The sequence below is a fragment of the Schistocerca cancellata genome, chromosome 10 (assembly GCF_023864275.1).
Source record: "Schistocerca cancellata isolate TAMUIC-IGC-003103 chromosome 10, iqSchCanc2.1, whole genome shotgun sequence".
Taxonomy (NCBI): Eukaryota; Metazoa; Arthropoda; class Insecta; order Orthoptera; family Acrididae; genus Schistocerca; species Schistocerca cancellata.
In genome coordinates, this window is record NC_064635.1 from 127887637 (window position 1) to 127900311 (window position 12675).

General features: G+C 38.9%; 1 protein-coding gene across 2 annotated transcripts in view; it reads right to left on the bottom strand.

Annotated features, from left to right (window-relative positions):
• Positions 1-3706: 3706 nt before the first annotated feature.
• LOC126106348 (arylalkylamine N-acetyltransferase 1-like) overlaps positions 3707-12675 on the bottom strand; it is a 239358-nt gene continuing 230389 nt past the window's right edge. For both annotated transcript variants that reach the window (XM_049912598.1, XM_049912599.1), the window contains exon 4: positions 3707-7051. In XM_049912598.1, coding sequence (XP_049768555.1) covers positions 6853-7051 — 199 coding nt within the window. In that variant the 3' untranslated portion in view covers positions 3707-6852. The remainder of the gene's footprint in view (positions 7052-12675) is intronic.

Below are 12675 nucleotides of genomic sequence, written 5' to 3' on the forward strand. Positions count from 1 at the left end.
CCTTATGCTCAATTTCTCTTCGTTCAGCTTTTAATTGCATTAATAATAGCACTTACCTCATTACTCGAGATGTAAACGTCTGATTTATAACTTCTCTGCAAAGCTCTGAATTGTAGACATAATTTATTTCTAGAAGACCGAACCATACTTCATATATTACAGTTGATATTTTCTGTCAAACAGGTGATCCAGTAACGAAGCGTTACTAATGTGGTAACATTGCTCATTCACGGTAGCTTTAATGGCTCTTTCTTGGTACACAAGTATTCATTACGTCTCTGCTTGTTCGCTGTTAGTCAAAGTAGTCTGTCGTTAATTTATTCGAACAATATAACCACTGCTTCTAAACACATAGGGACAGCAAGTATTAGGTGTAGCTGTACGAGTGCGTATCTCTTCTTACGCTGAACCGGTAATGATTTCATGTCCGGTTCTATGTCTTAACAATAGTTCTCCAAAAACTACTTTTGCGAATGGGTACTTTCTGAAATGTAGGACATCACAACTTTTGCTATTTTATGTATCTTAACAAAAATATTTGAATTAAAGCGAAGCCGATATGTGGTAAGGCCAGATGTTTCGTTATTTTCACACTCGATTTCATAATTTGGGTACACGTTGTCCGAAATTTCTACATTTTTCTTTTTAGTGAATTCGTCTGTAAAGAATTCCCGTAGAAATATTGGAACACGTGAGGCAATACTGACCCTACGACTTATCTTAGAACCTAGATTAAGGAAAGGCAAACCTACATTTCTAGCATTTGTAGACTTAGAGAAAGCTTTTGACAATGTTGAGTGGAATACTCTCTTTCAAATTCTGAAGATGGCAGGGGTAAAATACAGGGAGCGAAAAGCTATTTATAATTTGTACAGAAAACAGTTGGCAGTTATAAGAGTCGAGGGACATGAAAGGGAAGCAGTGGTTGGGAAGGGAGTGAGACAGGGTTGTAGCCTATCCCCGATGTTATTCAATCTGTATATTGAGCAAGCAGTAAAGGAAACAAAAGAAAAATTCGAGTAGGTATTAAAATCCATGGAGAAGAAATAAAAACTTTGAGGTTCGCCGATGACATTGTAATCCTGTCAGAGACAGCAAAGGACCTGGAAGAGCAGTTGAACGGAATGGATAGCGTCTTGAAAGGAGGATATAAGATGAACATCAACAAAAGCGAAACGAGGATAATGGAATGTAGTCTAATTAAGTCGGGTGATGCTGAGGGAATTAGATTAGGAAATGAGACACTTAAAGTAGTAAATCAGTTTTGCTATTTGGGGAGCAAAATAACTGATGATGGTTGAAGTAGAGAGGATATAAAATGTAGACTTGCAATGGCAAGGAAAGCGTTTCTGAAGAAGAGAAATTTGTTAACATGGAGTATAGATTTAAGTGTCAGGAAGTCGTTTCTGAAAGTAGTTGTATGGAGCGTAGCCATGTATGGAAGTGAAACATGGACGATAACTAGTTTGGACAAGAAGAGAATAGAAGCTTTCGAAATGTGGTGCTACAGAAGAATGCTGAAGATTAGATAGGTAGATCACATAACTAATGGGGAGGTATTGAATAGGATTGGGGAGAAGAGAAGTTTGTGGCACAACTTGAATAGGAGAAGGGATCGGTTGGTAGGACAAGTTCTGAGGCATCAAGGGATCACCAATTTAGTATTGGAGGGCAGCGTGGAGGGTAAAAATAGTAGAGGGAGACCAAGAGATGAATACACTAAACAGATTCAGAAGGATGTAGGTTGCAGTAGGTACTGGGAGATGAAGAAGCTTGCACAGGATAGAATAGCATGGAGAGCTGCATCAAACCAGTCTCAGGGCTGAAGACCCCAACAACAACAACAACAGTGAATTCGTTCGTTGAAACAATAAAAAACATGAAAGCATGTAAATCCGAACTGTGCACATTCAGATTACCACTTTACACTTCAAGTCATTGTACCACGAGAAACAGATGCAAGCACACTCTCTATGAACACATGACGCCATAAGATCGCCGAAGGAAATTTTGTGGTTTTACTCTCCATTCCAAAACGTGCACAGTTATAATTTCAAGTTGCAAAAGATAATGATTAACAGTTTTAGAAAAAAAACTTGTAGGTAAAATTGGTATTTCATTTTTTAATTACCTCTCATTAGTTAAGCCTGAGTAGTAGATACTGAGCCCTTATAAGTTACTTCCTTAAAGATATAGCCTCTGTGCCTCATAATCGCTGGTATTCAGGTGCAGTCGCTGTGATTCGAAACCGGGTCCATAGTATGTGTCATAGCCACCACAAGATCTGGAGTGCCCTCCAACAGGCAGTCATTTAAGCAATCCTTAGCACACGGAGCACAAATGTTCACGGAGTGAGTGTTGGATATCTCGCATTTCCTGATTCTATGACCCGCTTCCTTTCTCCGACGTCACGTTGTGGACCAGGTTTTTTTTCTGTTTGCAAATGGTCCGAATTTTCTCCTGTGTTGGCTGTAGTGGCCCAGTTTTTTTGCTGTCGAGTGCACACTAATTCCTGTGTCCCTTGCTGGTGATGCCTGCATTTGCTGTCCCTGAATGTTCTCCTTCATGATATGATTTGTGAAAACGTGATGTAAGATTCAATGATCAAAAATAAAACATTTTTATCAACTCATTTTCATGACTGTCTGTCGATAAATGATCATCCACTTGAGATTTTGGAAGAATCAAATTTTGTTCCTTTTGCAGACAATGCAAGTATGCTTATAAAAATAATACTGGTTCCATTACTGAAAAGGAAGCTAATGAAATATTCCAAAACATCACCCAATGGTTCAAGGCAAATGGACTGTCACTGAATTTTGACAAGATTCGGTACTTACAGATCAGTATTTCTTGCAGAACCCCATAATCGATAAAAACAAGTTATTCAAACAATGAAATACAAGTACTAGAGATTGTTAAACTTTTGGAACTGCAGACAGATCATGACTGTAACAGGAAAAATCCGTCACCTATTATAATTTATATGTCTCAGTACAGCTGTCAACAGTATGCATGAAAACTGCTTAATATAATAAAAAAATGAGAAAAAACCTATTTTATTCTGTATAATGCCGTTCACTAATGAGCCATGGAATCATTCTGTGGAGAAAGTCAATTTACAAGCATAGTATTTTCATAATACAGAACTGTGTAGTAAGATTTGTGTCTGGTGTTAATTCTAGATCTCTTAATATTCTAGGTCTCTTAAGGAAACTAAGTATTTTGGCAAGCACGTAACAATATAAATGTCCTTTTTTAAAAAAATAGTGAAAAGTGTGGATGTAGCAGGATAAGCGAACACATGGTCTACAAGGATATCAAGGGGTTAACATTAGTACAGAAAGGATTCACACGTATGGGTACACACGTATTCAACAACATATCAGAGTGTAGTGAATGCAACATGGATAATGTATTGAGTTTAAGAGCTTGCAACTTCTCCTTCTAGAGTGAAGATTATCTTAACAGAAACTCTGTGTGATGTTTCACATTACTTTACAATTAGCAGTGTAATACATAAGTCTTAAGCAGTTTCAAATCATTTCAATGTATTATTCTAAAACTAAATAAAATGTGCATCTTTTTTTGTCTTCTTTCCACGTCCTAGAGAATGCATGGGATTCATGGAATATGACAAATGTAATGTAGTGATTTAATGTTGTTCTGTCACTAGAAAACCTGAGGTGCAAAGAAATACTTTGGATATTTCAAGCTACAAGCTTTTATTCCCACTTTCAAAACATATAAATACAATAAAATTACAGAGTATGTAACAAAACAATATTCTTTAACAACAGATGAATTCTATTCTTTCCATTTATACTCGAATAATATAGTTTGTGCTTTCTTTTTATGAAATAGATATTATATACACATTATAAATGTAGGTAAGGACATGCAGATTTCACACTGTCTTACACATTAACAGCATGAATTAATAATGCATAAAGGTCTATGTATTTCCAGTGTTTTGAGGTTGTTAGGGAGAGTGTACAAACGGCACACAATGTATGGCATGACACATATATCACAGACTTTGCAACATTACAACATTTATAATGTTCCTGGAATGTTATTTGAGGTTAGACTTAGGAAGCAGAAAATATAGTCATTGTGCTTTGTAAATTATCGAAAGAAATATAAATATTTTGCTTCTAAGTTATTCTTTCCTGACAATTTATATCGCAGTATCAGCACAACTAAGTTCTGTTATACTGGTATTTCAATTTTGCACAGCATGTCTGCTACAAGTATTCATTGATTTCTTTTAGCATCACCATAATTTAATTGAAATGTACAAACAGTGATTACCATTTTTATCAAACTTGACATAATTGCTTTTTTGCAGAAATTTCAGTGATCTAAGATAACTATTCACTAATTTTCTGGACAGTGCTGGTCATATAGCTTAGCTAAGGAAGGCGTTTGCAGTTTACTTTGAATGATGCAAGTAATAGGCAACTCTTTAGATATACAAATTTGTACAAGACGAGTTACATAGAAATGAATGAGGACAATAAGATATGATGAAGGCCATAAATGACAAGAACTCACTACAATAGTAAATGTTGTATGCAGTCATGTCTGTGTTAATGAATTATTTCAAAAAAGGACCATTATGTTCTAGTTATAGTCAGTGTGAAAATTGAAGACTTAATCAATCTTAATGGGAGTAAATTTTTGAGAAGCCATTATTCTATGAGCCTGTCTTTGTCAAAATTATTATTAATAAGTAGGTACATTTCCTGGAGAAAGCTATAAAATTTCTGAGAGTTGCATACACATTGTTCTGATCATGAAGAAGCTTCATTGCCAAAATTATGTAGTAAATATTTTGAAATTTAACAATTGTAAACTGATACAATTAAAGAGTTAGTTTTTGTGTTGATAGGAAAACAGAAAGAAAACTAACAATTTGTATTCACATGAAAAATGAAAAATAGTGAATATTTAGTTTCTGTAATGTAGAATCCGCCAGATCAGTGATCGTTATCTTCATGAAACACACAAAGAAATTTCGAAACATATAAAGTATGCATACAAATGCAAATGAAGGCAGGTGGAGGTTGTTTTCTTTACCTCATAGTTTCTTCTTGTAATATATAAGCACTTTAGCTTAGTTATTATTTCAGAAATTTGTTATTTACTGCAGTATAACAGTCATGGTACAATATAAAGAAATGTCTATAACATAGCTCTGAACTTCGATCATTCTATGAATGTGGTCCTTGTGGAAAGAAATTCATAAGCCAGGCATGTTATGAGGCCAAGCATTGCTTTCGGATTTCACGTCTGATGCAGGTACTGTACAGTAAAAAAAGACCGAGAATAGTAGAAATAGTGATTTCAACAACAAAGTCACTCATTAGATGAGAAACAGGGAGAACCCTCTTGAATATCTTTAGTTCCCAACATGCAGTTACTGTTATGATATCACTCTTATCACAATTTTCATTTCCTGACCATCATTATAGCTTCTATCTGTTATTGATCAGGAACTTGACATTAGAGTGTAGTACTCACATAATTACTACACTTAAATAGGCATCAGAGTACACTTCGTGCAGTATAAAATAAACTAAATTATTGTGTGCCATCACAGCCACAGTAATAAACAAAATAGAGGACTACATGAACAATACTTAACTTTTGTACATTTTTAAGGAATTAGAAACAAGCAACTTTAGAAATCATTATCCAGTTTGGATGACACCTCACTGTAAGTAATTTGTCATATTCTGCCATAAGTATACATCATTTAGAAGAAAATGTATTATAAGTGAGATGTGTATGTTTGTTGCTCCTAACATTTCAAGCAACACAAACCAGTGGGTATTCCGAAGCTGCTATGACAATTAATTTAATCATTGTCAGAGGTACATGTTGTGGGTGGATATTGTTATAACTTGTTCCCAGCAGTGACAGTTCACATCGACACTTGCTATATTTGTAGGTCAGAATTTCTCCTTGTTACACGGACATATCTGGGGTAGGTGGGGCCTCAGGTTTTTGTAATGTCCTGTACGGAAGTGAATAGATTATAGACGGCCCAGTGGAAGTTTTTAGTCTCTCTCCAGACCACTTTGTTGTATGTTCAAGTAAGGATTGAGTCAGTTTGGGAATTGTGACATGTGATTTCCTTCAGTCAGTGTAGGAGAAATCATGAAACTGAGTTTTAATCTCACTATTCAGTTATACAGCCACTGATACATTCACCTACTGGGAGGGGAGGGATGGGAGACAAGAGGCAATGGAGGCAAGTTTTGAGTTCAAGCTAGGAGCACATACCTCACATATCTTCTTAAGACACAGAGGTTTACAATCTGATTTTGGAGCACAATTTTCATTCTCAGTGACACATTATAATCCCATCAACGATAAGATCATTAGAGACATAACATAAGTTCGCATTGGGGGAAGAATAGGGTAGGAAGTATTTCATGCCCTCTTCTAAGGAACGCTGTCAGCATTTGTCATAAGTGATAGAAAATCACAGAGAACCCAGATGTGGATAGCTAGATAGGAATTAGAACCTGATTCTTCCCAAATACGAGTACAGTGTGTGCATGTGAGTACGAGAGAGTGAGTGAGTGAGTGAGTGAGAGAGAGAGAGAGAGAGAGAGAGAGAGAGAGAGAGAGAGAGAAGATAACAGAATAATCAGCTGCCTGTTGAGGGAGAAACGAAAAGGCATCATACCATAGAATTGTGGATGAACCTTGGGCTAAGCTGAAGCTTAGAGGACACTCGGTTGCTGTGCTCATTTTGTACTTGGAGTTGCATACAGTAATATTTTGTTTTTACTCTCCACCAGTTCGTACCACCACACTTGTGCCGCTGCTGCTGCTGCACTAGACGGCCCTCTTGATGTAGGTGGAGACCTCCTTGTGGGGCTCGGCGGGCGTGAAGACGACCTCCCCGTCTCGCTTGTACTGGGCGTACGGCATGGAGAAGACGCACTCGAAGCCGAGGCGGCCGACCGCGCGGGCCGAGTAGTGGCTGGTGCAGTCGACGCGCACCAGGGGGATGCCCCGCTGCTTGGCCAGCTCGCTGGAAAAGAACCAGGCCGGCGGCCGCAGGCGTTAGCACACTGCCAGCAGGCCTCATCTACATCTACATCTACATATATACTTATTGTACCACTATCTGATCCCCCCTTCCCTGTTCCATTCACGAATTGTGCGTGGGAAGAACGACTGCTTGTAAGTCTCCGTATTTGCTCTAATTTCTCGGATCTTTTCGTTGTGATCATTACGCGAGATATATGTGGGCGGTAGTAATATGTTGCCCATCTCTTCCCGGAATGTGCTCTCTCGTAATTTCGATAATAAACCTCTCCGTATTGCGTAACGCCTTTCTTGAAGTGTCCGCCACTGGAGCTTGTTCAGCATCTCCGTAACGCTCTCGCGCTGACTAAATGTCCCCATGACGAATCGCGCTGCTTTTCGCTGGATCATGTCTATCTCTTCTATTAATCCAACCTGGTAAGGGTCCCATACTGATGAGCAATACTCAAGAATCGGACGAACAAGCGTTTTGTAACCTACTTCTTTCGTCGATGAGTCACATTTTCTTAGAATTCTTCCTATGAATCTCAACCTGGCGCCTGCTTTTCCCACTATTTGTTTTATGTGATTATTCCACTTCAGATCGCTCCGGATAGTAACTCCTAAGTATTTTATGGTCGTTACCGCTTCCAATGATTTACCACCTATGGCATAATCGTACTGGAATGGATTTCTGCCCCTATGTATGCGCATTATATTACATTTATCTACGTTTAGGGAAAGCTGCCAGCTGTCGCACCATGCATTAATCCTCTGCAGGTCTTCCTGGAGTACGTACGAGTCTTCTGATGTTGCTACTTTCTTGTAGACAACCGTGTCATCTGCAAATAGCCTCACGGAGCTACCGATGTTGTCAACTAAGTCATTTATGTATATTGTAAACAATAAAGGTCCTATCACGCTTCCTTGCGGTACTCCCGAAATTACCTCTACATCTGCAGATTTTGAACCGTTAAGAATGACATGTTGTGTTCTTTCTTCTAGGAAATCCTGAATCCAATCACAAACCTGGTCCGATATTCCGTAAGCTCGTATTTTTTTCACTAAACGTAAGTGCGGAACCGTATCAAATGCCTTCCTGAAGTCCAGGAATACGGCATCAATCTGCTCGCCAGTGTCTACGGCACTGTGAATTTCTTGGGCAAATAGGGCGAGCTGAGTTTCACATGATCTCTGTTTGCGGAATCCAGTTCTCAGCTCTCCGGGACTTTCTCACTTGAATTTTGGTCAATTGTTTGACCGAAGCAAAAACAAAAGTCCCTAGAAATTAGGCATTTCATTTTTGTAAGAATTTCCAGAGGTAGACGAAAAGTAATCAATGGGAAAAGGGGGCTCTCAAACTGACCAGCGTGAGGTCTAGTTTTGCAAAGAAAGATTTAATCGCTTAACAGTTCCATGGAGAAGAAATAAAAACGTTGAGGTTCGCCGATGACATTGTAATTCTGTCAGAGACAGCAAAGGACTTGGAAGAGCAGTTGAACGGAATGGAGAGTGTCTTGAAAGGAGGGTATAAGATGAACATCAACAAAAGCAAAACGAGGATAATGGAATGTAATCGAAATAAGTCTGGTGACGCTGAGGGAATTAGATTAGGAAATGAGACACTTACAGTAGTAAAGAAGTTTTGCTATTTGGGGAGCAAAATAACTGATGATGATCGAAGTAGAGAGGATATAAAATGTAGACTGGCAATGGCAAGGAAAGCGTTTCTGAAGAAGAGAAATTTGTTAACATCGAATTTAGATCCAAGTGTCAGGAAGGTGTTTCTGAAAGTATTTGTATGGGGTGTAGCCATGTATGGAAATGAAACATGGACGATATATAGTTTAGACAAGAAGAGAATAGAAGCTTTCGAAATGTGGTGCTACAAAAGAATGCTGAAGATTAGATGGGTAGATCACATAGCTAATGGGGAGGTATTGAATAGAATTGGGGAGAAGAGGAGGTTGTGGCACAACTTGACTAGAAAAAGGGATCGGTTGGTAGGACATGTTCTGAGGCATCAAGGGATCACCAATTTAGTACTGGAGGGCAGCGTGGAGGGTAAAAATCGTAGAGGGGGACCAAGAGATGAATACAATAAGCAGATTCAGAAGAATGTAGGCTGCAGCAGGTAGCATGGAGAGCTGCATCAAACCAGTCTCAGGACTGTAGACCACAACAACAACAACTGTTGTAACGGCTTAAGGGGGCGGGGGGCTTTCATGAAATGTCAATTTTCAGTTTATATATTAATATGTATATTATGGTGTCTGTTCTTTCGGACATGCCCAACAGTTGAAAATTTGTGCTGGACCAGGATTCCAACTGGTGCGTGCTTGCAGCCAATGTCTGTAATTCCTTTGAGTCTTAAATTTCAGTTTACTTTTTATTTATTATTAGAAGTCTAGGAGAATAAGGGCGTTTCAATGATAGAATCGCATCCGAAGTGCATAAAAAACAACTAAATGTGGAGGCAACCTTCCTGCCACGCCCAGTTTGTTAAGTTCGATGATCAACAATTCCGTGATTATTTTCAAGCCGACTTCCACGAGAGACATCTAGAAGGCTGTGCTACATATATTCTTTGACTTTACAGATCATCTGTGACTCTGTTCCTTATCTTAAAAACAGTAACAAACCAGCTGGAGACAAGAAACTCAGAAAGAACGCACTCTTGAAGTGTATTATGTCAAGGCTATCACACAGAACCTATCCAGTGTAAGTGACACGAGAAGTGCAGTATGAGCTACATATTTCGACATGGTATCAACAGATAAAACATCCCATTCGTCATCGGTGCTACGTTAGCTGGTGTACACCACTACAGGCTTAGAGGGATAACAACCTCTACATTCAAAGAGAGAGGCTTCCAAATTGTATTTTGGATGTTGTCAAGTCCACTTATAGGTTTACAGCCGGCCCTGAACTTCTAAAATGGTGTGTTCAAACAAAACGCAGAATCCAAATGAGTGTCTAAATTCAGTCACATGGAAACGACGCCATAAAACCATATTTTCATATGCTACAGTTGTCGGAATTGTAACTTATGATGCAGTGCTTGTATTTAATGATGGTAACGTAGGGAGGATGGAAGTATTAGAGAGAACTGACATTCAAACAACCTATTTCACTCAAGACAGATTTACAGCACCTCTCTGCAGCTGAAAAGTCAGTTGAAGATCTGGTAAAGGAAACAAGGCAAAAAAAGAGAAACCAAAAGAGAACTCTTGAAGGGAAAAAGAACCCTGAGGGAGTTCTGGAGAGGCGAAATATCAAAAAAATCGTTATGCTGATCTTTAAATCGCATTTCCTGCAAATTATGTTGTTCAAATTGTATGTACCTTTCTCTCAGAATCTATGAAGACTAGAATTATGAAATTTTGTACAGTTATTTCTATAGATCAAATAAAAGTAGTCTCAAATTTTGCAATCCTGCGTGTAAGCTGAGATGTGGGGAAAGTACTTGGAATTTTGCTTGATTTTATGTTATACTTGCAGAATTATAATTAAAAATATTAACATTCTCCTACTTGATGTTTTCAAAAAACCTCATGACAGAAGTTTACTATTTGCAAAGAGATGAAACAGAAGATATTTTGTAGTAACTTCTTGAATAGTTTCTGAGAAAAAGATACGTATACTTTTGAAAATAAAATTTTTAAATTACATAAAAATGTCAAATATATACTCCAAGAAACTCTACAGTAAATGTGCTAATTTAATGTGAAGCATGGAAAATTTTCATTGTTGCATCTTGAAAATTATGAGTTTGGTACATCTTTTAGATGATGTCTATTTTTCATGAACGCCCCCCATTAATGAGGTGACACCACCAATCTGTCAGAAATTTGAGAAATTGCATGTTTGCAATCATCTGTCCTGTACACGTTTGTCTATTATTTTCTGCCAGCTTCCGTCACAGTGGCCATCTTCACGGAAGATTAGGTGAACAAAAACAAACTACCGATGTACACACAAAATAGAACAAGTAATTTATCAAGTTGGTCAAGGCAAACATGTGGAAGTACGATGTACACACAAAATAGAACAAGTAATTTATCAAGTTGGTCAAGGTAAACATGTGGAGGTACTTACGTACTTTCCACAGGATACAATGAATACAATGATAGTCATAAGCTGTTTAGAGTATAACATACAACAGGCCATGAACTGCATGCACTGATGGAAATGGGCTGTCAAGCATTGTGGTGGGTGGTTGAAAAAAGTCACATGAAAATCAGAATGAAGAATCACTCGTGAGCTCTCAGGTGCTACCAGAGTACAGCTAGCGTAATAAACGAACGTAGGGGGTTTCAGAAATGACGTGCAATGGTCAAGCAACACGAAGCGACACATTTCAGTAGCCAACGGCAAGGGGCGATTGAGATGGTGTAAACAGCAGAGCAACTGGACAGGAGATCATCGAAAATGAATGATAATCCGATGGAAATGTCTGAGTTTAGTGTATGCCTGGACAGGTTTACCTGGCATTGTGTATAGTGCCACCAGTGAAACACTGAGTGGGCGGTGGTACGGGGATGGAGTAGCAGCCGTGGTTATGTTGTTGTTCCCTTATTGCGCTTAAGAAAAACGCTAATTTCGGAAAGATACGAACAAATTTTACACCTCTGTGTGCTGCGTATAGCGGAGGAACAATTGGGAGACGACGATTGTGTTAGCATGAACATTCTCCCTGTCATGAAGCAGAATTTGTAAGGCAATGGTTTGTGGATCATAACATCCATGAAATGGAGTGGTTTGCCCAGATTCTCGAGGTGAACCCAACGTGTCACATCGATTTAGATCGATATTTCAGCGTCCAACGACGCAATCTTCTCTGGTTTCTACAGTCTCTGGTTTCGGTCCTTGAGGAAGAATGGCCTGATATTCCTCCACAGGCATTCAGAGAGCTTAATGAAAGTGCCCCCAGGAGAGCTGATTCCGTCATAAAGCCGATGGACTGACACACCTTACATACTCCAAGAATAAACAATAAAACAACAAAGCAACATGAAGGAATTATCAGAAAGGGACGGAAATCGTTAGATGTACGTGTACAGTGAAACAAGTTATTACAATGTTGGAAAAATTGGGTGATTTATTCAAAAGAAAGAGCTTCACAAAATTGAGAAGATCAGTAACACGTTGGTCCACCTGTGACCCTTATGGCATTGACTGATGAAGTTGTTGGATGTCGTCCTAAGGGATATGATGCCGAAGTTTTTCTCAGTTGGCCTGCTAGATCGTCAAAATCCCAGGATGATTTGAGGGCCCTGCCCGTAATGCTCCAAAGGTTCTCAATTGAGAATAGATCCGGCGACCTTGCTGGCTACAGTAGGATTTGGCAAGCACAAAGACGAGCAGTAGAAGTTCTCGCCGTGTGTGGCGGGAATTATCTTGCTGAAATATAAGACCAGGATGGCTGTTCATGATGAGCAATACCCGTCCGGGATGGCCGAGTGGCTCTAGCGCTACAATCTGGAACCGCGTGACCGCTACGGTAGCAGGTTCGAATCCTGCCTCGGGCATGGATGTATGTGATGTCCTTAGGTTAGTTAGGTTTAAGTAGTTCTAAATTCTAGGGGTCTGATGACCTCAGAAGTTAAGTCCCATAGTGCTCAGAGC